The sequence below is a fragment of the Copadichromis virginalis genome, linkage group LG12 (genome assembly GCF_057382275.1).
Source record: "Copadichromis virginalis isolate Kocher_CV1m ecotype Utaka linkage group LG12, C_Virginalis_male_GT1.1, whole genome shotgun sequence".
Classification (NCBI taxonomy): Eukaryota; Metazoa; Chordata; class Actinopteri; order Cichliformes; family Cichlidae; genus Copadichromis; species Copadichromis virginalis.
The window spans coordinates 36,884,861-36,912,095 of record NC_140629.1 but is presented as its reverse complement, the minus strand read 5'-3'; the positions used below and the strand labels follow the sequence as shown (position 1 = coordinate 36,912,095).

The 27,235-nt window shown below is 40.2% G+C and overlaps 2 protein-coding genes and 1 long non-coding RNA gene across 3 annotated transcripts in view; 2 read left to right on the top strand and 1 right to left on the bottom strand.

Annotated features, from left to right (window-relative positions):
- Positions 1-25,188, top strand: part of LOC146697585 (uncharacterized) — a 57,683-nt gene extending 32,495 nt beyond the window's left edge. Inside the window, exon 3 of the long non-coding RNA XR_014923422.1 lies at positions 24,498-25,188. This is a non-coding gene — a long non-coding RNA (uncharacterized LOC146697585). The remainder of the gene's footprint in view (positions 1-24,497) is intronic.
- Positions 1-27,235, top strand: part of fras1 (Fraser extracellular matrix complex subunit 1) — a 299,016-nt gene that overhangs the window by 62,602 nt on the left and 209,179 nt on the right. The gene's annotated exons all lie outside the window — the stretch shown is intronic.
- LOC146697586 (uncharacterized) lies at positions 1,923-4,964 on the bottom strand. Its single transcript, XM_085476380.1, has 2 exons — positions 4,340-4,964; positions 1,923-3,906 (listed from the first exon to the last, which is right to left on the bottom strand). Exons 1-2 carry the CDS (start codon positions 4,766-4,768, stop codon positions 2,362-2,364), a joined length of 1,974 nt encoding a protein of 657 aa, XP_085332506.1. The 5' UTR covers positions 4,769-4,964; the 3' UTR covers positions 1,923-2,361.

Here is a 27,235-nt window from a genome sequence, read left to right as displayed (position 1 = left end):
GTGTTGAGTTGATGAATCTGGTTTTGTCAGACAAGTTTAAGGAATGTTTTATTTATTTTTTTATTTTTTTATTTTTTTGGAAAGTGAGAGAGCACAAAACAAATTGCCATGTACTCCAGGACCCAAGAAAAATGAGTGGTCATCAGAAGGTGACATGTGGCAGGAGGGTGAGTGATTTATCCAGAACTCGGGAGCTGGAATCCAAAGATACATTTCCTTTTGAGGCACTGGGCTGGGACAGAAGAAGAAAGAGTCAAGAGCCATGACTAGAATCTGTTCAGATCTCAGCAGATGAATCGATTAGCGTTGCATAAGAAGCTTTTACTTTGTTTTTTTTAAACGCAGAAACTAGTCAACGTGGACCCAGGGCAGAGAAAGTCCGAACTCAGGATTACTACAGACTTCTGAATAGGAGGAGCCAGTGTTGTGCAAGCTGACCCTTTTCAAAAAGCTCAAAAATCTGCTTGTGTAGATTAAAAAGAACAATGTGGTGCCTGCAGTTTCTGATTATTGCCGGGGTCTTAAAAGCTTTTCCGTTTATGAAAGAACTTCAGAAACATAAGTTTCTGTTCAAAGTATCCAACTGTTGAAATTAGGTAAATTTATTCGTGTATAAAGTTTTGGGCTACTTTTATCTTTGGTAACAAGATTGAACGTTTGACCTTCTCGTTGCTTTTCTCCTTCACCTTCCTCCTATTAGCCATTGTTTTTGTGTAGGTTTATTCTTTTACTCTAATTTATTGGACTCCGTGTGGGAGTTTTCCAATATAAACAAGCTCCCTGCATACAAAACAGTTTGAGATGAGTTCAGGGTATTCGTGTTGTGCTAGGGGTGGAGATGACCGTCTCACATTGATTTTCTCTGAGTCTGGAGGAGAGTTTTTGTGGCCTCAGTTGTAGGCTGCAAAGACCAGGATCGCTCTGACTCTTCTAACTCTGCCTGCCAATTGTTTACATATTTGACATAACTTCTGCTGTTGTGCCTCCAGGCACCTGCTGCGCAGCTCAAAATGCCTCGCCAGGGGCAGCGTATCCAATAGCTGCTCTGTCAGTCTGCATCTGCTTGATAACACAAGAAATTACAGCTTTCTGTCCGTCTGCCTTCCTGAGTGAGATTTCTGTGCTTTGACAGGCAGTGGACAGACTGCAGAGCTTTTTACTGTGTTTTCATGGCAAAAGAAGCTTGTCTCACCTTGTCCTGAACATCATCTGAATGTGGAGCTGACTTTTACTATTTTGAAAAGGCCATGCATCGCTGAGATAGCATGCTTTAACCAAGTTAATGAATTTATATGTATTACACTATTAAAATGACCCAGTAAGCATGCAGAATATACTGTAGAGGATTTCGTTTCCATGTTAAATCCTACATACTAGAGAAAAATCTAGAAAATAAGGTTAAAAATAAATAAAACTACAGTACTATTTGTTTTGCCCCCCCTTAAAAACAATCCTTAAACTTGTGCTATTGTTGTCAACGCATTGATTATTTTAAGTTTGAGTCCAACATGTAGCTTTTCTTACCACTCCAAACATTGTCCTGTTTACTCAGTCCTCATGCTGAGTGTTTAGAGCCACATATTCGTGCTCCCAAGTAACATTCGGAGATAAAATATCAGAATTTCAGGAGCTGGGCCACGCCTCCAAACTTGACCCTTCCAGTTCTTATCTATGTATCACCCCCGATTTCTACAAGCTGTTCTCGTTCTCATGCCCCACCCTCCCTTACATACAACAATCTTGTTTGTAAGGTATCTTAAACTGCACTGAATGTCACATGGTTGCTGATACGTCTCCAGGCCTGTGTAAGTGGGACCTACTGTGGGGAATAGAGTCCACCTACTAACTGCCCCCAAAATGAGAAACTTCAGTTTACAAAACAGACAAAAAGACAAACCAATTTACTCCTTTTTTAAATTTTTTTTAATTTTTTTTAAGAATCACAATCTTTTATTTCAGCTATAGAGAAATTCAATATAAGGATATGTTGTGTCGCTCACTGCTGTTACAATACAAATCAGTGGAATATATATGATAAACAAATGTGCAATGGTTACTCGTCGTGGTGTCGTCTGTTTCCTCCACAGAGCCTACAGATTTAACCATGTGTAAAACCAGTGTGAACCACAATCAGGAAAACAATTTTGTGCTCATTGTCACTCATTTTTTGTTCCTGAACCCTGGAGCTGTCTTGACCTTTCTGCACGTTCACAGACAATTCTTGCTTTTACTCCTTTTTGCTCTCTATGTACTTGGACAAAACTTCCTCGAACTTGGATCACTGCTTCTCGCACATCTTGAGCTCCTTTTCAAGAGCACCAACTCTCTGCGGTAATTGAGAGGTTTGTTTCTTCTTTTCTTTTAGAGTGATTTCAAGTTCTTTCTGCACAGTAACGGCAGTCTGAGAGTATATCTCCCAGACGGCAGTCCTTTGAGCTCATCTACCCTCTGCAGGAGCTTGTCTCGGCGCTGCTCAGAGAGAGCTTCATGTTTAAACTTTGCTCCACTGTACTGATTTTCCATAGCCTTTAATTTAGCTGTGAGATTTGCGTTCTCCATCTTTAGTGTCTCCATGTCATAGAGAAGATGCTCTGCAGATTTAGAAGTGCTCTCCACTTTCATTTGTAACTTTTTATATTCTTTAGAAAACCGAGATTTCTCTTTCTTAACAGCTTCCTCAAGTTCTCTGCGAGCCGCTTTCTCTTCATCGAGATCGTTTTGCATAAGCTCCCTCTCATTTTTGAGAAACTCAACTTCGTCTCGCAGGGTCTGGTTTTCAGAAGACAGGTCCTGATTTTCGGAGGTCAGTCGATTCAGTTTTTGTGTTTTAGCGTGCTCCTGGGAGACAATGGAGTCGTAGCTCCTCTGGAGTGCAGAGTTCTTCTCTTGTTCTTTCTGCACAGTATCTCTCTCAGACTGCCGTCCTTTGAGCTCATCTACCACCTGCAGGAGCTTGTCTCGGCGCTGCTCAGAGAGAGCTTCATGTTTAAACTTTGCTCCACTGTACTGATTTTCCATAGCGTCTAATTTAGCTGTGAGATTTGCGTTCTCCATCTTTAGTGTCTCCATGTCATAGAGAAGATGCTGTGCAGATTTAGAAGTTCTTCTCCTGCAACGTGGAGGCAGTGGAGGCAGCGCTGTCACTTTCATTTCTAACTTTTTATATTCTTTAGAAAACCGAGATTTGTCTTCCTTAACAGGTTCCTCAAGTTCTCTGCGAGCCGCTTTCTCTTCATCGAGATCTTTTTGCATAAGCTCCCTCTCATTTTTGAGAAACTCAACTTCGTCTCGCAGGGTCTGGTTTTCAGAAGACAGGTCCTGATTTCCAGAGTTCTTCTCTTGTTCTTTCTGGACATCTGATGCCCACTTGTTAACGTTTTCCTGCAGCCTTAAAATCATGGTGTCCTTGGCCTCGATATCATCCTGGAGCTTTTGGACTTTGAGGCGCAGAAACTGTATTTCATTGTTTTTTTCTAGGTTTTGTTTCTGCTGCTCAGTGAGACGATCCTCTAGTGCCTTAATATCAGCGGCCTCTGCATTTTCATTTCCATGTTTAAGTGAGGAGATCATCAGATCTTTGTGGAGTTTCTTGATCGTCTTCTTGTCCTCATCACTGTTAGCCATCATTTGACTAATTCTGGTTTTAAGGTCCTCAGTGCTGCTCCGGTATTCTTTCTGTGACTTCTTTAGATCAGCCACTTTTGTCTTCATGCGTTTCAGTTCTTCACGCTCTTTTTTCACAGCTTTTTCAAGACGATCATTTTCCTCTTGCAGCTTTTTAAAGGCTTCATCCTGTTGAGATTTAGCCTCTTTTTCTATTTCTAACTCCTTTTGGAGAGCAAGCTTGTCTTCTTCCAGTTGTTTGAGACAAGTCTGAGTCTTCTTAGACTTTTCAGGACCATCGTACTGTGGAAAGCGAAAACAATTATCGTGTTGTTGAATATGTCAAACAATTTGTACAGAATAGAAATATGTAGCTTTGTTCATAGTTAAATATTTATATTTTTCTAGCATGTTTGTTCAGTTTAAAATAAATTTGCCAAAGCAGGCGGTGGCTGGATGTGAGTAAAAAATTCAAACATTCTCATCAGGGTGTTTTCATTTTCTTAAGACAAGAGAATTGCCTTTAAATAATAAAGCAAAACAACTATTTTCTTAGCATGTGTCTTCAGTTGGTCATTAATGTGTGTGTGTGTGTGTGTGTGTGTGTGTGTACGTTGGGTATTCATATCTTGTGGGGACATCTTATTGACGTAATGCTTTCCCTACCCCCTAACCCTAACCATGAAACACACAAGGATATGTGCGCACATGCAGACACACACACACACAAACAAACCTCTCCAAAATCATATTCATATCCCATTTCAGAGTTGTCCACTGAAACAGGGTCTTCCTGAAAACCAGCAGCTCCCTCAGATTCCTCTTTGAATTCCTCTTCGAAGTGGTCGTGAGCAGACGAGTCTCCGGCCTCTTTCCTGGGGGCGTCCCAAAAATCACCAGATTTCTCAGACTCTTTGCTTTTTTCTGCTTTGTTTTCAAATTCTGACTTCTCTTTTTCAAATTTGTAGAGATGATCAGATTTCTCCTCTTCCGAATCACTCTCACAGTCTTCTTCAATGTCATCACTCTCACAGTTCTCTTCAATGTCATCTATAATTTCTTCCTCAATTTCATCATCATCGTCTTGGTCAAAAGATTTGCCGCCACCACTCCACTGAAAATTCGTTGTGGAGGAAAAAAGTACGTCTACGCGTTTGCTGCTCATTCTCTTAGATGAAAACGGCTCCTTTGTAATAATTTCCTCTGAATGTCGCTGGGTTAAAAACTTGGCTCTCTGAGCAACACGAACGGTAACTTGTGGTAATGCAGTCAGCGTGTGCCTGTATCTACTATCACATGCAGAATAGAGTTGCAGCAGAACGAGGAGAGAGGCGTCTATTTCGAATAATAATAACACGTTGTCATCACGGGCCAGTGTTGCCATTCTACTCGGCATTCAAACATGTTTACATTCTAAACAGTCGCTCTTTGGAGTCTTGGTTCACCTTTAAAAAAAAACAAAAACCCGTGTCCTCTTAATCCTTGGCTTAATTTAATTAAACTTTCCTAAACTACCTTTATCTTATGTATCACAATGCAATTTTATTTTCTAAAAGTAAATTCATATTTCGTCCACACACAAACCATCTTCCACTGTTTAACGAGACCAACTGGACCAGGTTAAAACAGCATGCTGCTTTTATTCTTTTAAACACGCTGACAGCCTCCTGCAGCTCTGACGAACAGAAGCTTTAAGTTATCTTTAAATAATGTTATTTTCACAACAAGATTTTATTTCCATCAGTTTACCTTGTAATCTCTAAATAGAAAGGTTCTATAAATAAGGAATCACCATAGATCAAGTGTGTATAATAAAATAATATACATATGGAAAAAATCAGGTTGAAAATGCAGCTGTGGTTTTTGATGAAGTCACTGCTAAAGCTGCATTGAAAGCCTTGTTTCCCTCAGGGATGGTCATGTATCCAACAGTGCAGTGTCCCTACCATCTTCACTATGGCACTCTAGGCATGTGTGTCATTCATGCTAATACAGACCTGAAACATTTGAATGTGACAAATATGCAAAAAAATAAAAGAAATCAGGAAGAGGGGAATATTTTTTCGCAACACTATAAATCGGGTAATAAAGCAGGGTACGCCCTCAAGGTGTGGGGACTTTGGCTGACATTATTGTGCATATATGCATTGTTTAATTCAAAATAAAGTATTGGGACATTTTGTAAATTTCCTTTTGTGTATATATAAAAAGTACACAGTGAATGCTGATTGGATACGTATGTTTTTAAAATTCTGTAGATTTAGACAGAAAATGTTTGGTTTTGTTTGTTTTAGCACAACCAAACTTAACAGCAGCAGTGACGCTCAACTGATCCTCATACGGCTTTAATGCAGTTTTTTATATTAGTGGTTGTCTACCTCAGATTGCTCAATCAGTAACATTTTACTGTAGAGAGATCTGAACATTTTCAGATCAAAAAACACAAGACATCCCTTTGCTTTGCTTTCAAACAGCAGCTTTGAAATTAAACCCTCAGAGTGACACGAGGCTGTTATCCGTCGTGCAGAATCGATAGAAACTGAATGAAAGTGTGAAAGCTTATATTCTCTTTCATCGAGCAAAAGGTAAAAAAAACCTGTCAAATGACTGAATCTCTTTATAACTGTAAAGCAGTTTGTTATAAGGGCTTTCATTTTAATTTACTTATACTAACAAAAGCCAAACTGCAATGTAATCAAAACCTCTTAATGTAATTTTACTTTAATCGTTATGCTGAATGGTGATGGTACAATGCAAGTATTACTGTCAGATAAATGTAGTATAGTAGCAAGTGGAACATTTCTTATTAGGGCTGTAATAGATTACCAACAGTGAGAATGACAACACGGCATTTCTGATTATGCAGATTTAAAAGACAAATGTGGTTTGGGAAGTCTCGCTTTGAATCCCTAATTTTTGCAGTTTGGAGGCTTCACAGAAATGCTCAAGGAGCTGTTCAGAAATTAAATGAAATTTAAATTCTTGGCAGTTTTACAAGCCTTTTTTTGGCTTTCTAATATGGGAGTCTTTGGGGATTGGCTTCATCTTCTTGTCTTCATTTCTTTGCTTGAAAGTTGTGGCGTGGTCTGTGCTGTCTGCTGTTCCTCAAGTTTACCCTTGTTCATTTGACAAGCCTCAAAATGAGGACTCGTCTGTTTAGTGCGCCTGAAAATAAGAAAAAATAAAATATTTTGATATTCGTTGCAGAGTATTGATAAGAGGCTAATACAATATATTACTGTTTTTCCTGCCCTATATCTAATTCATAGTTTTAGACCAATACCTGGTCTTTCATGCCTGCCTACCTACCTTCCTTTCTTTCAGAGCCACTGTAGCTGCAGTCTTGACTGACACGGCGATATAAGCCATGATCCAGAATTGATAGAAAAAGATGAAAGCGTTGCAGAACTTGGCTTTGCACAAGCTAAATCCCCAGGTGACTGTGTTCAAAACAAACTCTGCAGCTGCAGCGAAAAATGAGTCCACATCTGTTACTCCTCATCTGTTTTGCTTCCTTTGTTTTTAGAAATTCATGATCGCCACATACGCTTCTGTTGCTTCAGTTTAATAAGCTTTTTCCTCACTATGTATGCTTTGATGCTGTTGTGTCTGCTCATTTCTTTTGTTCTTTTTTTCTTTTATTCTGCATAAGAAGAAAGTAAAGAAATGAGGGAAGAGTAAGCATGATTAATACAGTGCTATCTACCTACTATAACTCTAATTGTGGCACAGAGTAAGTGCATTGGTAGCTGCTGTTGTCATCACTGTGGGTGGGACAGAATGCAACGCCAGGACGTTTATTTCCCACTTTAGATGCTTTTTATTCAACTTTTTTTTTCTCCATTTTTCAAGCTGTTTTTAATCTATAGTAAGTGAAGGCTATTAAGAAACGTATCCATAGCACAGTAGCACACCGGCTAGCACTGTCACCGCATAGCAAGTAGGCTATGAGTTTAAACCTGCCGTCTAACTGGAGCACTGTCAGACCGTTGGCTGGAACAGTGACCCACAGTCCTGATTGATAAGCAGTTAATAGCTGAAATTAACAGTTGTGGCTTTTGCTTAAAAATGATTCCCGAGTTCTTGGGCTCAGTGAGGGAATCGATTGAGACCTGATGCACCATCGAGCTTCTGAAACACTGGAAGGCCCCTTGAGTATTCCTAATAAAATCACCAGCGGAGAAGACGTTACTCTGAACTGCTCCCTTATTTCCAAATGGCTCACCACAATGGATCCACATGTTTACATTAGACAGCTTTCCTAGGGCAACTCTCCCAGTAGGAGTAGGAGAACATTAGGTTGTGACCAGGGATCTTACACCAGGGATACATAAAGTAGATATGTAAACCTCTGCATCACCTGTGTAGACCCATGCTAAATATGACAAACCTAAGATAGCACGTTGACTGACCTTAGCATGACTTGATAGAACACATTATGTCTTGATAAGTAAACTTAAAAGGAGATGTCGTGTGAATGGCTACACAGCCTTATCAAGTTTTCTCAACTTTTCTTGTTTTTGATCATTTGAAACACACGTTATGGAGTAAAATGCTTATAATATCAACATGCTCAGCTCCTTTCCACCTCGGCTCTGCAGCGCTCCTTATGCAAAATATTCTGTCTGAGAACAGATCCTAAACCATCCTCCTCTCTCCTCCCTTCATAGCTTCTTTCCCTGTAGCACAAAAACATTGAGCCAAGATGGATAAATACAGTACGGCACTTTGGCGGTTTCCTTTATGAGGACACAAATAGTTGACTTGCAGTATCATGTTTGCCACTCCAATGTAGGCCACGCCACGAGCAGTAATCCTTCTGATTTATAATGGCTGCCTGCCTGCCGCCGCCGCCGTCTGCTAATCGGCGTCAGGAATGTTTTACTCCACCGACGGTGATTATTTATCCAGTTTTTGTGTGTACATGTGGATTTCAGCACTTACAAAGCATGTTCTGCACACACTCATCTGTCTGCCCCCAATAATTCAAAAACTGTTCCACCCTCATATTCAGTTACGAAGTGAAAGTCAAAATAGCTGAGGTGTTTTCCTCTTGGCGCCTGGCTGCAGCTGTTTGTTCACTGGTGCCTGGAAAGTCTTTGCCACCAAAATAATCTGGGTTGGAGGCAGAGGGACGGTATGTGGAGTCATCACAGAGCTTTACTAAATATGGACAGAGCTGTCATGGTTTCACACGAGCACCTGCTGAGGCCCGGCTGTGTAGCACAGTGTGCAGACATGAAGAGTGAAGCTGCACAAGAGCAGGTTAAATAAAGTCCATCAGCATGTGGAAGCCACAGCCTGACTGGATGTATGTAAAAAAAAAAGACAACAATGAAACTACCAGCCTTGTATTTTAAAGTTTCAAGTCCACGCAGGTTATAAAGACACACACCAAAGAGCAGGAGAGCTTTATTAAATGGCAGCAGCAGAGCAACTTCCCATCTCTGCTCGTAACCCAAAATCTTAAAGCCTGCTGGAGGACGCACTGTTCCACTTGAGTCACTCACCTCTTCTCCGGTGTCTTCCTCCTCCACTGCCTCTAATACCCTCTAATTTGTTCCTGTCTTCAGGTAAAAATAACTCAGCTCTGCATCTCCTTAGCCAGCACTTTCCTGCTGTACATGTTTTTCTGAGGGGTCGCAGGAGTATTGTGTTTCCACTGCTGTCAGGAAACAATAGTGGGGACTCTGACTCGCAGCCTCCTCCTTATGGATTGAATGTAAAGCGAGTGGTACAGAAATTTCTTAGTGTACTATTACATTTGTTTGCTGTCACTTTCAAATGGATAGGCATTTAAAAATAAACTTTGCTTGGTGCCAGTAGTACTTTTAGTTACACGTGTAGAAAGTGTCTTTTTTAAAACAGCCTGAATATGAAAAACAAAACTGATGACAAAGGGATTTAAATTTTCAGTCTTTCTAATGACCTGGAAGGTGTGACTCCTCTGGTTTAAACTAGAAGAATGATTATCTTGAAGTTTTTTAAAATCAAGAGCTGCTGCTGGTCTCCTTCTATATTACTGTGAATTCTCCTGCTGTGTTTGGATTGTTCCCTGGAAGTCCTGTTGTGATCAGTTGCTCCTGATCTTGCTCTTGTGGATCTTTAATGGTGAACGTTTAACTTGAATTTAATTTCAGAGAAATTAAACCTGGAAATAGAGTGGTTGGTATGGGAAGATTGTATTTTGGCTCAGTCACACTAGGGTAAAAATAGGGTGGCAACCTCCTTGGACTTGGAAAAAAGCAGCGGTTGAACCCAGAGCCCAATCGCGACCGACACTACAGCAGGTTCGCCTGGTGGGAGGCAATCGCTCCTTAAATAATCGTGGTCCGTCTCACTGCAATCACTCTCGAACAGAATGGTGAAGGTTTGCAATCTAATTTGGAAACAATGTTTTTATCAACCCGAGCCAGTCTCAACTAATGAGCATAACTCAGTCAGTTAGATGTATTTTGGTTTTAGTTCTAAATAAAAGCAAGATTGCCAAGTACCAGTGTCATTTTGAAGTTGAATGTCAAGGAATGTCATTGGTTTGAGTAATGAAAACGGGATTTTTGTCACTGTTTCATAGCCTCAGCAGCAGAAAGTGGTGAAAGAGACTCATCAAATTGAAAGCACATACCCTTTTTAGTTGCTGCAGTGTGAGTATTTCTGTTGCTGAATCATTATACCAGAATTTGATGCTTACAGTGTATGTTTTGGATGTGCAGGTTGCCCCGTAACTCAGCCTGATGTTTTTGGTGCTTATGCAAGCCTTAAAAGCTCCTCACAAGGATTTAAAATAATGTTGTAAGAGTGTGTTTGAAGCTGCTGTCTAACATGCCTTTTGCTCTACAAGATATGGATCAAACAGGGATGTTACATCACCCCTTACACTGAAACTGCATCTGGGAAAGACCAACCAAAAATAGAACTGACACTAGAAATTATGCCGGCAAACTAGGGGAAGCCAAACATTGACACCTGTCTGGTTGCCAGGAATAAAGCATTGTTTGCATTGCGCACCTCTTTCAACACTATTGTGTGGATGTTTGAATATCCCAACACCGCTGGATTGGAGGTTGCAGCATGCACTTGAGTCTCAACATGAAATAAAATGCATCAAACAGCAATATGACACTGAATGGTTCACTTCAGTGTTGCTGATGGTCATGTTTCCTTTTTATATGTTGGAGTTATTTAGAGTGAAATGCCACGGCAGCTGAGAATGTCCAGAATTCATTGACATTTACAGGTAGAGTAAAACATTCATGGAAACCCCAGATTGTGTAACATTGATTTAAGATTCTCTTTACTGCTCAGGAATTGCATGAACATACTGAAGGAGTGTTGCGTCGACTTGTTGTTTCACCTGACTGAAGCTGAAAGAACAACGATTCCCATTGAGCTGTACCGCTGACAAAACCCATGCATTTTAATGGCTTTCATGATAAGCTGTTCATTATTGCAATATGATGAAAGAGTAGGAGACAATGAGCAGTCCCACTAAGTCTAATATGTACTGTGTTTCTGTCTTATGTTTGTATTTTATGAAGCAAATCACATGGAAATTTTGAGTTAAACTAAAATGAAGGACTTAAAACAACTGAGAAATATATAGAAGAGACATAAATATTCTTTTGTTCCTCTGTCTGCTCTTCCTTCAGTTCATAAAACCTTCATTTAAGCTTTGTTCAAGCAGCTTCTTCACTAATCCTTCAAATTAAGGGAAACTTGAAGCAGTAACTTTACCAATAAAGGACGCCTGTGTTTTAGCATTTCTGCACATAAATTATGAGAACATAAAGGCGATTTTAAAATATTAATTGAATGGCTGTCTGCTTGTGATGAATAGTTTGTCTTTATGTAAGCATGAACTCACCAGTTTGTATAAAATAGGGAAAAGTAGTGCTGTCTATTAGAGAGATCCTGGGAAAAGAGCTGTTTTTTGCTACAGTTAATGGTAACTAGTTCCTTGAAAAGTAAAATGTGTGTTTTATGAAAATTCTTCCATCAGTTCTTAGAGGAATCTTTTCTCATTCTCTAGGGATCCAAAGCCTGAAAAAGCCTTAAATGCTCATTTAAACTCGTGTTTCCGTGCCTAAAATCTTGAGTTAATGCGAGGATGTTCCTGGCTCTACCCTCCAAGTTGGTTCGAACCTTTCTCTGTGGGTAGGATGGATATTGTGACCCTTCTGTAGTCTAAACGTGATTGAAGACAGTTTAGTTGAATCCAAGGTTTTATATCCTCTGTGCAGTTTAATAAAGTCTCCTCACTCTTCTCCTGGCCGATTCAACCTCTGGACGCGGTGCCACGATCGATTTGCAATTGACAAGTTTCTGAGGAAAACTAATTGGATGAGATAACCTTTAGAGTCAGAGGTGATTGGACCGACACAGACACTCAATTTCCTGCACACGTGTCAATCTTGTCTGCTGTAGTGTAAAGATTTATCTGTTTGTCCAGAAGCGCTGAGGGTTACTCATCCTTTCTTTCACACATGCTGAAGTTTGAGTAAATACATGTGTAGGTACTCAGGTTGAGTTTACTGCAGGTCAGTATAAGGTCTGTGAAAAAACCAAACAGGGATTTGTACGTGGTTGTGGAAATAAATAAGTTCTTGTCCTTTTTCTTGCCAGCAGCATCGGTGATCTTAGTCTGTTGGTTCAGGTCCAGACCAAGACCATCAAAGATTTAACTCATATCCATATCATAGAATGATGTTTGGTAATGAAGCCTTTTTTCCCCTCACATTTCGGATGCCCTAGTAGCAACAATTTCTGACAAAGCGTCCTCTCTTAAACGTCTTTTTCTGATGTATGTTAGACCTACAGCCTACAGTGATGCATGTCAGGAGGCTGGTGGAGCGATGAGAGGCACAATCAAACAACCTTGAAGTAGAAAACAGTGACTTATCTGTTGTTGATCAGTTAGTTAGACACTAAAGTGCCGAAGGCCAAAACGATCAGGTTTCGCCTACCAATGGTTGATGTCCATCTTTCAACCTTGGTTACTACAGATGCAATGACAGCAGCAGCAAAACTGCAGATAAGGAATTGTAATTACTCAGGTTGGTACTCTTACCAAGATCCTCTTTTAGAATATTAACTTGTCTTCATCGCCTCCTTTAATATCTCAAATCAGTAACCATCAACTTCTCCTAAACTTGATTCACGCCCAAATAACCCCAAATCCGTAGTGACATAAGGGCCTGTAACGGTACAGAAAATACAGGCCAGCACGGCAGTCATGCTTCATCCTCATTGTAATTGCAGCTGTCATATCCATTTCACGCGGTCTTCTGCCAAATAATTACCCAGCGCTGTGCTCACTCGGGTTAGAAAACGTGCACGGTAGAATACTTCTTGGCTCCCGTTTCTCAGCCAAATCATTCAACACAGCACAGCCTGTTGGCTGGATTCCCTCCGTAAACACCTTTGTAGACGATCATCTGAGATCGAAGCTGCAGAGCTCCTACATTTCACAGTCTGCTCTCAGAGACAGAGAAAACTTCACCTTTATTCAGCCTGCGGGGAGAATAAAACAAACTCTTCACAGCTTCTATGTCATCACACGCAAATAAATCAATACGTGTTATACCTTTATACTGACAGGTAGATATCTGCACACAGCAGTGTGTTAAATTAAGTGCAGCACAATTCCTATGTTTGCCTTCTTGGTGGTATAATTGTGCTGCTAAGCGAACTGATAGAGAATAATTAAGTTAAATATCATCATGCTTGTTGAAATTGGGAAATATTTCGCTGCAGTGTTGCAGGAAAGCCATGATACGGCATACATTTATCTGAATTTCACTTGAAAGCAGTCCAGGTTTAGATCTTTGCATATGCAAATGATTCCCACTTAGAAAGAAAATAAGTTGGAGTGCTTAGTCCACTGATTCAAAGCAGATTCAAAGTTATGATGGGGTAAAAACTAACTATGGTAAATATGAGTAAAATAGAAGACGCAGAAGGTGAAAGAAGACAACAGCAAATTGCAAAAATGCAAAAAAAAAAAAAAGTTTGGAAAATGAAAGACTGAAAAAGACTTCGAACACATGATGTCATCACCGAGCTTTCAGGAGAAGATGTGAGGTTGGAACACTTGAACCATCTAAAGGAGTTTATATTTTATGAAGCAAGTTTTTCCAAAAGACTACAAAATCAGTAGAAACAGTCCTGGAAGATCACCTGGGGGGTAACTATCGATTGCTCCTCTTCCTGAGGGAACATCCTGATAGCGCATCTGAAAAGATTTTACATATGTACTTTATCCAAACGACATTTTCTAGGTAGCTCTGTGAATCCGTGTCTTTCACCCCTCGTGGAAGATAAAATGAGATGAGATGAGAAGATGATATCAGATGAGATGAACTTTATTGATCCCCGAGGGGAAGCTCTGTAATTACAGCGGCGAGGTGTAGAGGGATATGTTGAAGAGGGAAGTGAAGGTGAAAAATGTTTCTGATAATACAGGCTGTTGCTAAAATAATATCAATACATAGCATCAATATGCAGTTTAAAGAGAATTAAAAAATCAGCTCAAAATACATCCTTTAATAATTATCTATTTGTAAAAATTGCCAGTTTCAAGAGAAAGAAGACAAATCATTAGAAATGGAGTAATTAACTGTTTCAAAGAAGTGTTTCGAAAGATTTTTTTAAATCAGCTGAGTCATAAAACATAACCAAATGATTTTCTGACATCTTCACACTCATTTGATTCTGTCCTACTGGAAAATGACTTTGCGCTTTCTCCGGTTTTATATAAAGAGGACATTATCTTGCTCCATTTGCCAGATTTTCATTCTCTTGCATGATTCTGCTGGTTCGGTTGGACTAGCGGTGCCTGTGGTGTAGTGGAGAGGAGGCTGAGAACTTGATGGAGCGGTGAAAGTAACTGCAGCAACTGAGGCAAATATTCCTGCAGCAAATGCATGAATTACTCATTAATTTGGTTTTTTTATTTGCAGCATAAGGTAACTAGATGTGATGGTAGACTTTATGGTAGTTATATCTTAGATGGTGAAAGCCAAATAAACCCTAAAACGAAATTCAGCTCAGTCAGATCTGGAGCTGCCTTGGAAGCATTGAATTATGGAGGAAGACTTGGGAATCTGTAATTTGAGTGAGGATGAAGAGGCAATTTATGCTTCATTTTCTCTCTTTTGCATTCTAGGAACTCAGACGATTTCTGAAACAGTTATTTAATAACTAATATTCTCAGTATAACCAAAACAAACTCAGCTGGTGATCCATCTACTTGCTTTTAGTCAAAGTCCAAACTGAAGCTTGTGGAGTCTGATGGCATGTGACCACAGCGGCAGCGAGGGGTCGCCCTGCTTCCTCTGCTGGCCTCTTGATGGGCGAGTCAGTGACAGTGAATAGATGAGTGATCGGTGATCTTCCTCTCCAGCCTTCCAAGCCCACGGAAACACAGAGGTTCACGTGATTGGACGAAGGCACATCTCATGAGCTTTCTGCTGTTGGATTTGAAATCAAGAGCAACATGCTACCTCAGTTGCAACCGCTCCCATATGTTATGAAAACATTTCAGTGATGTGTGTTTTTAAAAATGTCAGAGATAAGTCTCAATAAGCCTTTCAGTTGCTGAATATAGGGGGGAAGCAAGATACCTCAATTCGCCTAAATCTTCATGCATATCATTGAAAAGGTCACACTTCCAGAATGCGTTCCTAGTTTGGTGACACAGATAATGAAGAGGAAACATGGAAGTGATCGACGTTGTGGATTTGTATGCTGTAACTTGTAAGGCTGATGGATGAGCAGGCACTATCCAATCAGAAGCAGAGTAGGGGTGAGAATATTGCCACATAGTGATCCTCCACTTATAAAGAAAGTGGGAGCCTGCTGGCTCCTTTGCCCCGTACTTCCAGTGCCCTTTGATTCCCGCTATCTCGCTCATTTGTTGGCCTCAGATAAGCTCAGCTTTTAAGCCAGTCTAAATTATGCTTTAAACTGCTGCTTCTAAGATCAAGAATGAATTATCTTCTGATGATTTTAATGTGAAAATGTGCGACTTTGCACTGCCTTGTATCTGGCTGAACTGAATCTCTAACTTTTTAGTAGTTACAAAATAATCAAATGAAACAGGTTTGGTTCAGCTGAGTCTGATGTTCAGTTTTTTTTGTTTTTTTGACACATTGTAAATCACTGATCTTTTAAATAACGGATTAATGTAATTAGTGTTTATTGAACTGATACAATCAGATGATGTGCGTGCACATGTGTTTGTGAACCAAAACAAGTCCTCCTTTCACAGATTTGTTTCTTTTATTATAACAATGTTTGTTTGCTTTTAATTTGAAATATTTTACTTGTTAAGTTGACATTTATTACCTTATTAACTGCTACAATGAGAGAATTAAAAAAATATGGGGTAAGAAAAGTATTTCTCATCTTATTATTATCTGAAATCTTAGTGTAAGATTAACCAAAGTTGGACTTAATGACCATGTAGCTCTAATTTCTTAGGGTTTCCAGACAAAACAATCTAATAAATACACTTGTGTGTGTGTGTGTGTGTGTGTGTGTGTGTGTGTGTGTGTGTGTAAGTGTCAGTCTCAGCCCGTGGATCTTACTACCAGGAAAGTACTCGAAATGCTCAGTGGTGATAATGTACTTTGATTATCAGTCACCCTGCAGGGCAATGCTGTGTCTCTCTCTCTCACTCACACACACACACACACACACACACACACACACACACACACACACACACACACACACACACGCGCCCAGCTTGATGCTTGTAACTTCCCTGCTTGTTGTGCAGAAACTGCAAAAGAATCCTGTCAGCGCTGGCAGGGGGTGTTTGGAGAGCCTGTGTGTGTGTGAGAGAGTGTGAGTGTGGGTGTGTATGGGATGCTTTGATTGTCAAAAAAATAAAAAAATCAAGTGAAAGAAGACAAAAAATTCCCAGAAGGAAGATCCTGCCTGGGTTTGTGCTGCTGAGGACAAAACCAATTATAGAGCAGGAAGTAGGAAGATTGGATTATACGCAGACTGTCACAACACAAACTCACATCAATGAATGCATATCGCAGCCAGTTTGGCTTCTTTGCCAACAGCTATGCTTCGCTTATCTTAATCAAATCGCTAATATAGAGAGGAACACCACTCTGTGTGTTCTGTTCTTCTCTCTCTCTCTCACACACACACACACACACACACACACACACACACACACACACACACACACACACACAGTCAAACTTTGCCTTTGAAGCATGAAGCAGTGACACAAAGGGAACCCTAATTATGGATTATAAAGCGACGCAGTACTTTTGTAACAGCCTCGATTGTGACATCAGATCTCCATGTGTTAATGTTTGTAAGCAGTCAAAGATCAAAACATCAGCGGCACATACAGGAAGTTGTATCTTGTGTATGGAAAATTTCTAGGTATCGATTGGTTCCCCCACTGCTGCCTAAAAAATTACAGTGTTTGTTTTGCTTTTCATAATTAATGTTGATTCTAAGTTGTGCATCATCATTCTCATTATCAGGGTTCTTAAGTAGAGTGTTTCCCTGAAATGTATAATAGCAGCTGTTCACATGGATGGAAAATGCACAAAAGTGTGTGGTTACCAACAATAAGGTTGTTTCGTCTTTTCAAAAGTCCCGTGTGGACAAATGGAGACATAATCAAAGAGTTATGTGTCAAAATAACTCTTGATTTTTATTTTATTGACGTCTTAAGGAGATTAATCTGGCAACTGGACCAGTTAGTGAGTGAAGATTGTGCTGGTTTGGCCAAAGAAGTGTATGAAATTTCAAAGTGCTGTGCGCAGCCACATGTTGGCTTAATGGTAGGGCTACATTTTAGGTGGTTTTTGCTTCTTCCTTAGACACCTCACTATGTTAAGACTCTGCTGTGAGAGTTTTATGGTGCACAATCTTTGAAATGTTGGGGGGGAAAGGAGCTGACTCCTGACCTAGAAGCTGCTGGTTTGTACCTGCAGAACCAGCCATCATCATCAGCTATGATCCTCCACATGCAAGTCAGAGATAAGTTTTAAAGGTCCACCCCATGGCAGATAGGAGTTATAGAGTGGGGCTTCCAGGGAGCGATCTAAAAATGCAGGTGATCATGAAGTGAAATTTGCAAAAATTAAAACCAGCTATAGAAGAAAAAGTTCCAAGAACATCTCTCATGTCTCAGTAAATCTCCTGGTCTGAATTTTATAAAAGTTCCTGACATAATGACACTTTTGCATCACCTGCAACACAAAGTTCAATAAATGCACCCACAAAAATTAACAGATAAGCACAAGAATGTAAGAAAAAATATTTTGGAGGTTGTGGGGCTTAATGAATTATAGCTGCACCAAAAGAGTCATAAATGCGTAACTTCCTGTAGAGTCAGAAGTATGCCAGAAGTATATCATGGCATTTTTTGCAACAGTCTTGCGTTATCCAAACAAGCATTTTTGCTCACCATGCCAGCAGTGGTTTATATTCTATTAACGAAGCAGGCTTATTCTCCATCCTCTGTAACTGTGACTGCTCCAGAGTCTGTGCTGGTTTCTACAAGTGGGTGTGTGTGGTCAGAGACCTGAAATAAAAATATGCTGTACCCGGTTCTCCACATCGCTGCCCTCAGTTGCTGCATGCAAGCTAAAAACTTCCTGTCAAGGCTGCAGACACAAACTGGATTTTGGGTATTTTTTCATGCAACAAAGTCACTCTAGCATTTAAAATAGTTACATTTCATAGTCAAAGACATTTCCATCGCATGTCATGTTTTTCTAGGATACTTGTCAATTTTAAAATCCCACTTTGATGATGAAACACTGTTTAAAAGTTAAATTCTTTATTTTTCATCACCACTGACAGAGATATAAATAGATAGAAAATGCCAACACGTAGAGGGATAAATCAGAGTGAGAGAGAGTACTTTATGTTGGAGTGCAGTGTACTTTCATCTCTGTGAGAGTGTACTGACCCACGAGGAGAGCTGGTGAGTGCGTGTTTGTTCATAAGAGTGCCAAGGACAGTTGTGTTTTTGTATTTCCTTCCTGGATCCGTGCATCCATTGCATTTGCAGTCTGCTTAACGCTCTTTTAATTGGCTTCTCCTACTCCTACACACTCACATTTAGAGTGACAGCACGTGTGATTTCTGTTGAGTAGCTTAAAGGGTAGACCTTGTTCCTAAACTAGATGCGCACACTCACACACAGCTGCTGCTCTTCTCATTTAGACAGCAGCACGCCTTGTTTCCTGTGTCAGGTTCCCTTTGGCTGCTGAATCTGTCAGAGAGCTGTCCCTCTGGTAATCCATACATCCTCATCCGTGTGCGTGCGCCGCTGATTGGTGGCTGGTTCACAGTCATTTTACACCCACAAAGAGTGATGTGCAAACTTCCTGCGCTTATTTTACGAGCTTTAGATTTAGTTTTTATCGTCTGCCGCTTCTTGAACTCACCGCATCGTATTTCTCAGAGCAGATGTAGCTGCTGTAGAACTTTCTTTTATTGCATGCCGCTTGCTAAACTATTGCTGCACTTTTACACCCTGAAAAGAAAGTTTTGCTGCTTTTACAACCTGCCAGGAGGTACAAGGAGCAAATGGGCGGTTACTTTTCAGTGAGACTGCACTTAGTCTTTTTAGGCCAATACACAACATGGAAAATTGCTCGTTGATGTGAGCGTGGGCAGGAGACTGCAACGGCTGGTTGGAGAGAGAGGATACAAGCATCCTCAGGTCATATTTCATAGTGCAGTGACACTATTACATCATTAATTTTGGGCAGAGACTACATAGTTGTACTGGGAGAACATATGAATAAATAATGCCACTGACTCATGTTTCATTTTTTAAAAGGCAGATTCATTTACACCAAGTTGTAATCGGGAGGTTTATTCTTATAAATTCATGGTGGATTGATATTGTATTGTTTAGTCTATATCAATATACACGGGGGGGGGGGGGGGTGCCATGACGTTGTAGTAGTGAGGATCTGTATCGTGCATTTGTGTTTTTGTACAGTCTATGGGAACAATAAAGTTGTGAGCTGCAGTTTGCATGTTTTTAATGAATAAATTGACCCAAGATTCACACCAACACTTCTTTCTTTCATCTCCAGCTACTCACAAAAGTGAAGCCATTCCTCTGTCATTTCATCCCAACCATCATCTTTATTCAGGTGTCAGTCTGTGATTGGTTAGCCAACTGCAGCTGGTCCAAAACGCTGCAGCACAGTCTCTAACTGGCACACACAAGCAAGACCAGATATCTCCAGTACTAGCATCATTACACTGGCTGCCAGTCAGTTTTCAAAATGATTTCAAGATTTTAATATTTGTTTTTAAGGAGCTGCATGGGTTAGAGCCCTCGTACCGTCTGATCTTTTCGATTTGTACACTCCTTCAAGATCACTGAGGTCTGCGGACCAAATGCTCCTTGCTGTCCCGATTAAAGCACAGAGGAGATCGAGGCTTTGCTGTGGCTGCTCCTAAACTGTGGAACAGATTGCCCCTTCACGTCAGGACCTCCCCAACATTAGACACTTTTATTCTCTGCCTTTTAAATCAGAAGGAGTTGTGACTACTATGTTAGGGCTGTTCGATATAACGATATATATCGGATGACGATATAAAAACGTCTATCGTTTCATTTTATGCTATCGTTTGTTTCGTGATGTCGCAAAATAAACTGCAATATTTTCTCATCGTTTTCATGGTCACTGTAGTGGCTATATTAATTTGTTAAAGTTCTCTCTTTCTCTTATATTTAATATAACCACACTACAGACGGACAAGCGCCTGTTTTTATGCGTTATCGTTAGCAACAACGACGGTAAAACCATCGCGTGTCCGCTTGTTTATTTTCCACATAAACCTTTCACAATGAAGCTCAAGATCCTTTTGAGACTTTTCTGAATCACAAATAAACTGAATCCCGTGAAAGAGCAGATTATCTACGGATGAGAAGTAAAAAAGAGCCGCCAGGTGCTAAAAAATAAACCTTAGACTCAAACATTAGAACAGGCTTTTCCCCGCAGCACGCCGTGTAACAAATACTCACAAAGAAAACGGCGGCCGTTACAACTTATGTCTAAAAATGTATCGTTTCATGCATCGGTTAAAACACTCGACTCCAGGTACACCACGCCCAGCTGGAAACACTTCCCGCGATTCACAGAATTTACAGAAAATGTTAAATTTTTGTGATTTATATCGTTATCGGACGATAGATGTCTTATATCGGGATATGAGATTTTGGTCATATCACACAGCCCAATTTATGTTTCTTTTCTTATATTCTGTCATCTGGTCCTATGTTTTGTACAGCACTTTGGTCAACAGCTGTTGTTTTGAATGTGCTTATAATAAACTTGACTCTGACTAACATTTGCCCTCTTCATCTCATCCCATAACTGTGAACGTGATGCTGGAAGGATACCTCACAGATTTTTGCATCACTGGTTTCAGATTTTTCAGCCGCACATTCATGACTTGTGGCAAGCATTTTGAGTACAGTGAAATCATTGTTCATGTCCATGCCATTACGCCACTGATACAAGAACCACTGATAGAGGACAGGATTCATCCGTGCTTTCATGTTGTTTTTGCCAATTTCTGACCTCCCCATCTGACTGTAGCAGCAGAAATTGAGAGTCATCAGACAAGGCAATGTTTTTCCAATCTTCTACTGACCAATTTCAGTGAGCCCATTTGATTTGTAGCCTCACTTTCCTGTTATTAGTTGAAAGGATTCATAACGGTTGTGATCTTCTGGTGCTGTAGCCCATCTGTCTCAAGACTCAACAAGTTGTGCATTACAGATCCTAATGAGAAATTAGAGTTACTGCTAGCTGGAAGCATCAGCTGCCCAATCTCCTCCAATTTCGACAAGAAATTTTCACCCAGAAAACTGCTGCTCGCTGGATATTTTCTATTATTCAAACCTTTTCAAACCAGTTTTAGAAATACTCAGAGCAACCATACATGTTCAGAGTTAGTTTACATGTCTAAACTTTCTGCCGTGTGATTGGCCAATCTCATATCTGTGTGAATGAGCAGTTGAACAGGTGTTATAAACAACCTGATTACACCATCGTTGAGTTACAAATCGTTATGATAATGGACACAAACATGCTTAGTTACTAACAACAACACTACTTGTACTACTCAACTTAGAGGTCCTCTTTTGAAGAGTCTGGATCAGGAGGCTGGATGGTGGCTTTGATAGCTTCCTGTTTTGCACTTTAATTCGCCGTTCTTCAGGCATCCGTTTGTTTTTACTTGCTTTCTTACTTCGGCTTTCACTTGCCAGACTAAATTAGACTAGACTAAATCATCTGGTTTGGGAAAAGATTGTGTTTTTGGTTAAAGTATAGTACACTGAGAAATGGCCTTACCTGTTGTGTTTAAATGACCTTTATTGCCCAAATGTGGGAGATCAGGGACTGGATGGAAAACAAAACCTTGTGGATATTAAGATGCCACCAGCGGTATTTGGTGCCCTTGCAATGAGAATGGGTTTTTGTTACTGAATAGTAGTAGTGGGAATGGGGAATTGTTAATGAGTGATTCATTAGTCATCACTTGCCTAGTAACTGCTGATTCGGGACTTTTCCTTTCTTTCAAGAGGAAGTTGAGAGCACACATTAACAGCAGGTGATGTGGACATAATCCTGATGTAATGTCAACGTTAAGTATGAACAACATAAAGAAAGTGGAATGAGGATGATTATGGTCAGTTTATTCATAATTTATATTTTTGAGTAATTAAGCAAACGCTTGAATCCCTTTTTGCAAAGTCTTACTTTGATATTTTTATGTACAAGAAGCGAATCAGTCGAGCGCCCTGGTCTTGTGCATCGAGGCGAGGATGCCGTATTTAAGGGAGGCAATGGGCCAGTTTAAAGATTGCTGTATTCCCATTTCAGCTGTTACAGTTTACTCTTAAACATTAGATAAAGTGAAGCAGAAAACATTTAAAATTTGGTGTTAAATATATATAGAGGAAAGCTGACGTGCTACTGCAATTTTTAAGTCAGCGATGCCAGCTGGCGATGTTGTTTCTGTATCATTAAGCACGAGACGTGGCCTTTAAATCACAGTGCACCACTTATAAGGACATTTCGGGTGTCGTGTCAACACATTTTATGCTTTCGTGCGTCATTTCACAGCGTTTTGTTCCCACTCTGGAGAGATAACTTTAAATTAACAACCCTGACAAACGGCAACATCTCGGGGCCCGAGGCTTAAGCAAGTATAGCGCTCGTTCCTCAATCACGGGGTCAGCAGTTCAAGTCCTGGCCCCCAGCCTTTCCAGATAGCAATTTAACATTTGTTACGTGCCACCCACCCAAACCCCTGTTCATGAAGCATTTTAAAAATGTAGTTCAGTCTAAGGAAATGCGAACATGAGCCGTTTGTGACTTTCGTGCTGAAGCGAGACGTGAAATGCGATACAGCAAACGCTCTCTTACTTAATTCATTAATCCAGAATAATTTGTGTTTGTTTGTTTTGTTTAATGAGATGTTGTGTCATATTTGTAGTGGGTCATTTTCACACCAGTTCAGGCACCATTCCAGTCACACTCCCTGAGGTTTTTATTTATTTTTACTTGCTTTTAGTCTTATACTCGCCTTCTTTTGCTCTTTCTCTGTCATCATTTCAGTGTTTGTCTTCATGTGTCTTGGTTATTTGGTTGTTCCCTGTTTCACTGTGAAGATTAGTTTTCTAATTTTTCCCTATTTGTTTCGGTTTGACTTCCCATTTTTGTTTCCCCTCCTTTCTACCTGCTTGCCCCACCCCCGTCTTATTCCTACCTGTGTCTTGTTTGGCTCTTATCCCTCTGTGTACATGCATGCAGCTATGTCTTCCTTTGTCTTTATTAGATCATGTTGTTTCCATCTTTTATCACAATTGCCCATTTTTAGTTCATCTTTAAGTTCTTTATCTGCACTTGGATCTATTTTTTGATCTATTCTGACAGTCTGTTGGTCACTAACATTATGCAACGACCATCCAGTATGTATGGAGTTTGAATACAGTGCAAACTAGAGATTTAGATCATTTGGTTTAAAACAACCAAATACAGCAATGCCATTAGCCTTGGTGAAGGAGCCAAGTACCTTGGAGCCAAGTTGGTAGTGCTAAATTAAGAAAATTGTGCATTTTGCGTGATTTGCATGTGGTTTTAAGTAGATTTAAAGGTTTTGAAGACAAACATAGGCCTTCCTAAAAGGTAAAAAAGAAAGAAAGATAGGAATGGGATGCAGTTAAATTGGTTGTGAATGTGCAACATGACACTGGTTAGTATAAATATGTAAGTTTGAGTGGTAGCCAGTAATGGTGCCAACAGGACATCCTCTGACCTTTCCCCTTTTCTTCTCTCTGATGGGTCTGGAATTACCGGAGCAGCTTCATGAAACATTATCCAGCTGGTATTCCTCCAAGCGGGATTGCAGTTGTGTTGCAGCGCAGGTCTCCAGCTCTGCTCACAGCTGCCCCAAATTAAAATTTGGTTACAGATTCATAAGCTCCCCAAATCAAATCAGAGCGTCAAAATGGGTCAGAAATCACTTATCATTAATTTTTAACTTCTTCATTCCTCTGAGGTGAAAAACAGCGATTTAAAAAGTTGCTCAGCCTCAAATTTCTGGTTACGCTGTAGCTGGGAGACGGAGGGCTGCCGCCTACGTCATCTAACATGACTTTCACCGTGCCCAAGTGGTGTGTTATTAAAGTTCTTGCTCGTGTACATGAGCGAGACGTTTGAGGATAACGCTTTGCAGTCCGAGCCACTTTCAGAGCTCCTCTGTCCATATTTTTAAGATTTTAAAACAATGGCGGCACTTCTCTGAGCTATCTAAATATATAAATTATTTACATTCTGTTTGTTTGTCTAAAAGCTGCTGTTCTTTTGTAGGAGCGATTCACTGTAGCCTGCCAAGACCTGCCAAGGTGTTGGAGGTGAAAATTGGTAGCTGGAGGGATGATGATGTGTCTGCAGTGGGATCACTGTGAGCTGACAGGAGCAACAAAACAGGAACAAATTAGACAGATTTGTCAAACAGATTTCAAATTATGCAACGTGGCTTCAACCTGAAATCCTTTTGAATGAATGCAAATGAGTTTTGTAAGATGTGAGGAACCTCTACACTGGATAATGAATGAGTCAGCTCCTCCAAAAGCTCAACAATGAAAGGGAACAAACTTCTCAGATTGAACGCAGGAAGCATGCATTATGTATCACAGCGGGCCTGTGAGATGAAATGCAGTATGTGATTTAGTTTCTCGGCTTTCTGTTCACCTGCATCTCAGCCATTGTTGTCTTTGGCTCACAGAAAATTTGTCTCTTTTGTTTTAGCCTTTCCAAAGTATAAATCCCTGAATCAAACTAAATCTGTAGTGCAGCACAAATGGAGTCCGAGCAGCGTCAAAACTTGTGGCTGGACTTGTGGCATAGATTTTTCATTAGAGCTAATGGGTGCTGAGACAGAAGCGGTGAATTATTGAGCGAAATGTTTTTCCTTCCTCGCTCGTCGTTACAGATCTCTGCACCTGGCTTGTTGTAAACTTTCCCCTTTCAGGACTTTTCCTGTGACTTCATTTATAAATTATGCAAATTTTATCAGTTTGTGCTTGTTTTCTCCTCATGGCACCTTAAGTAAAATAAACATATTAAAAATGCATCTTAAAGAGTTCACTGCGGAGGTGTTTTAGTTTGGCTTTATTTGCAGCACACCATCATATAAAAGCTGTTTTTCCTTTTGAGTCAAGTCACTCTTTTCAGGCTGACATGTTTATTGTTTTGTGTAATAATTGCAAAAATACAGCAGTGACAAATTCCTAAAGTAATTATGAATCTGCTCTGTGTCACAAACCCAGCTTTTGTTTTTCTGTTCACGCCTGTGTGGCTTCACTGCTAATCTCTTTCTTGTTGGTGGACTCTGACTCTTTTGGGCCATCTGTTTGATGATCCAGAACCCATTACGTGCTCGATGCTGATATTTGGCTGCAGGAGCGATAGCAGCTATGGTAGGGTGAGGGCAGACAGCTGGATTTATGGGTGCTGGGAGGCCAACGATCAGCCAGTCATTTGTCATGTCTTACCAGCAGGCCCTCTAATTGGACTGGAGGTGTGGGGGAAAGTTGAATCAATGAGCTAAGCCACAACTTTTAAACTCTTCCTTTCTCTTTGTGTGGCTATTAGCCTAACAATGCTAACCCTGTGGCAGAGGACACCGTCTCCTGCTTTGCATGCAGATTCATTAGTTGCTAGATAGCTCGTACTTGGGGGTCAGTAATGAAAAAGATGCGAGACAGGCTGGGAAATTCATGATTAAACCATTGAGCAGAAAGAGTCGTCCCCTTTGTGAGTGCTTTGAATATTTGCCAACGCTTCGATTAAATCAGGCTTTTTGGCCGAGACTGTGACAGTTTTAGGTGTCCTTCAGCTGGGCAGCTCTATAACTTTGCTCGTTTTCACAGCTTGCCTTGTAAGAAATTAGCATATAATCAGCTGGCTGACACTGAGGGAAGTTGTGGGATGAAGCAGTTAAACGGCAGCAAATGAATGAATTTGAATTCATTTCAGCCGTGTTTTATTTGACAAAACATGAGCGACAAAGCTGCTGCCCTCTAAAAAGAGAAATGCTAACGCTCCTTCTGCATCAGCTGAACGATGAGGAAGCAGCCCGAGAGCAGGAAACGATGCTGAGGAAGTAAGGCCTGGTTTGTCCACTGCATCTCTATTTTCTTTTTTCTTTTAAACAAAACCCATGCATGAAACAGCACATCTCCCAATCTTGCAGTATCTTGATATCTGCAATTTTGCAATGCATTGTGAGTTGATACTTCATGATATCTTTGCAACCGAAGAAGAAAATGTGCAGAAAAACGAAACATTAAGTCTGTAGGTTTTCACTTCATTGTGGTGTCAGTCTGTGTTTTATCATCATATTAACTCTCACATTTGCCCCGTACGTCAGGGTTCTTCAATTTCTTATTCATTATAAGTTTGTTAAATTCTGTTCACTTCACTGTAATACAAGTCAAGAATAAATATGCAGAATCTGCAGGTAAAGGACATGACTTTCAGTACCAGAAGCTTTCCACTTTCCCTTTGGTCCATAAAGCTCAGGCTGCAATCAGATTTGTACATGTTTGGAATTCATGCAATTAAATAATCCGTGTAGAGAGCAAAAGAGGGATTACATTTTCCAGAATGCAGTTTTTAAAAAAAACATTTCTTTTAAAAATGTACCTTTGTTTATAAACAATGACTGATGCATAAAACAGGATGTCTTGACATGGATATCAGTGGCAGCACAGGATGCTCTGATATGAAGTGGAAACTGACCTTTAAGCCTCATATTGTTGACTCAATGTTATTTTTGAGCGTAAATCAAATAGGGCATCGAAAAATAATTCATTTGTCAAAATCACGCAGATAGATCGTTGTAGCTGTTTTCGGGTTTAGTTTCAAAACATTTAACTTTTAATACGTTTACCATCCACACCGTTGTTACAGGGACGCCTAAAGCTGAGACTCTTGGAGGCACTGCTGTTTCAAGGGGGAGAAACTATGACTTCTTGCTTTCTGCCTCTGCGTTAGTTCTTCATCAGTATTTTCTATAGGCCCGTTTACAATCGCTGCACATG

Excerpts from the sequence above, each read along its gene's own strand:
- LOC146697586 (XM_085476380.1), bottom strand. The coding sequence starts at position 4,768 with ATGAGCAGCAAACGCGTAGACGTACTTTTTTCCTCCACAACGAATTTT. Across the intron at positions 3,907-4,339 it reads ATGAATATGATTTTGGAGAG|TACGATGGTCCTGAAAAGTC; the intron begins GTTTGTTTGTGT and ends CGCTTTCCACAG.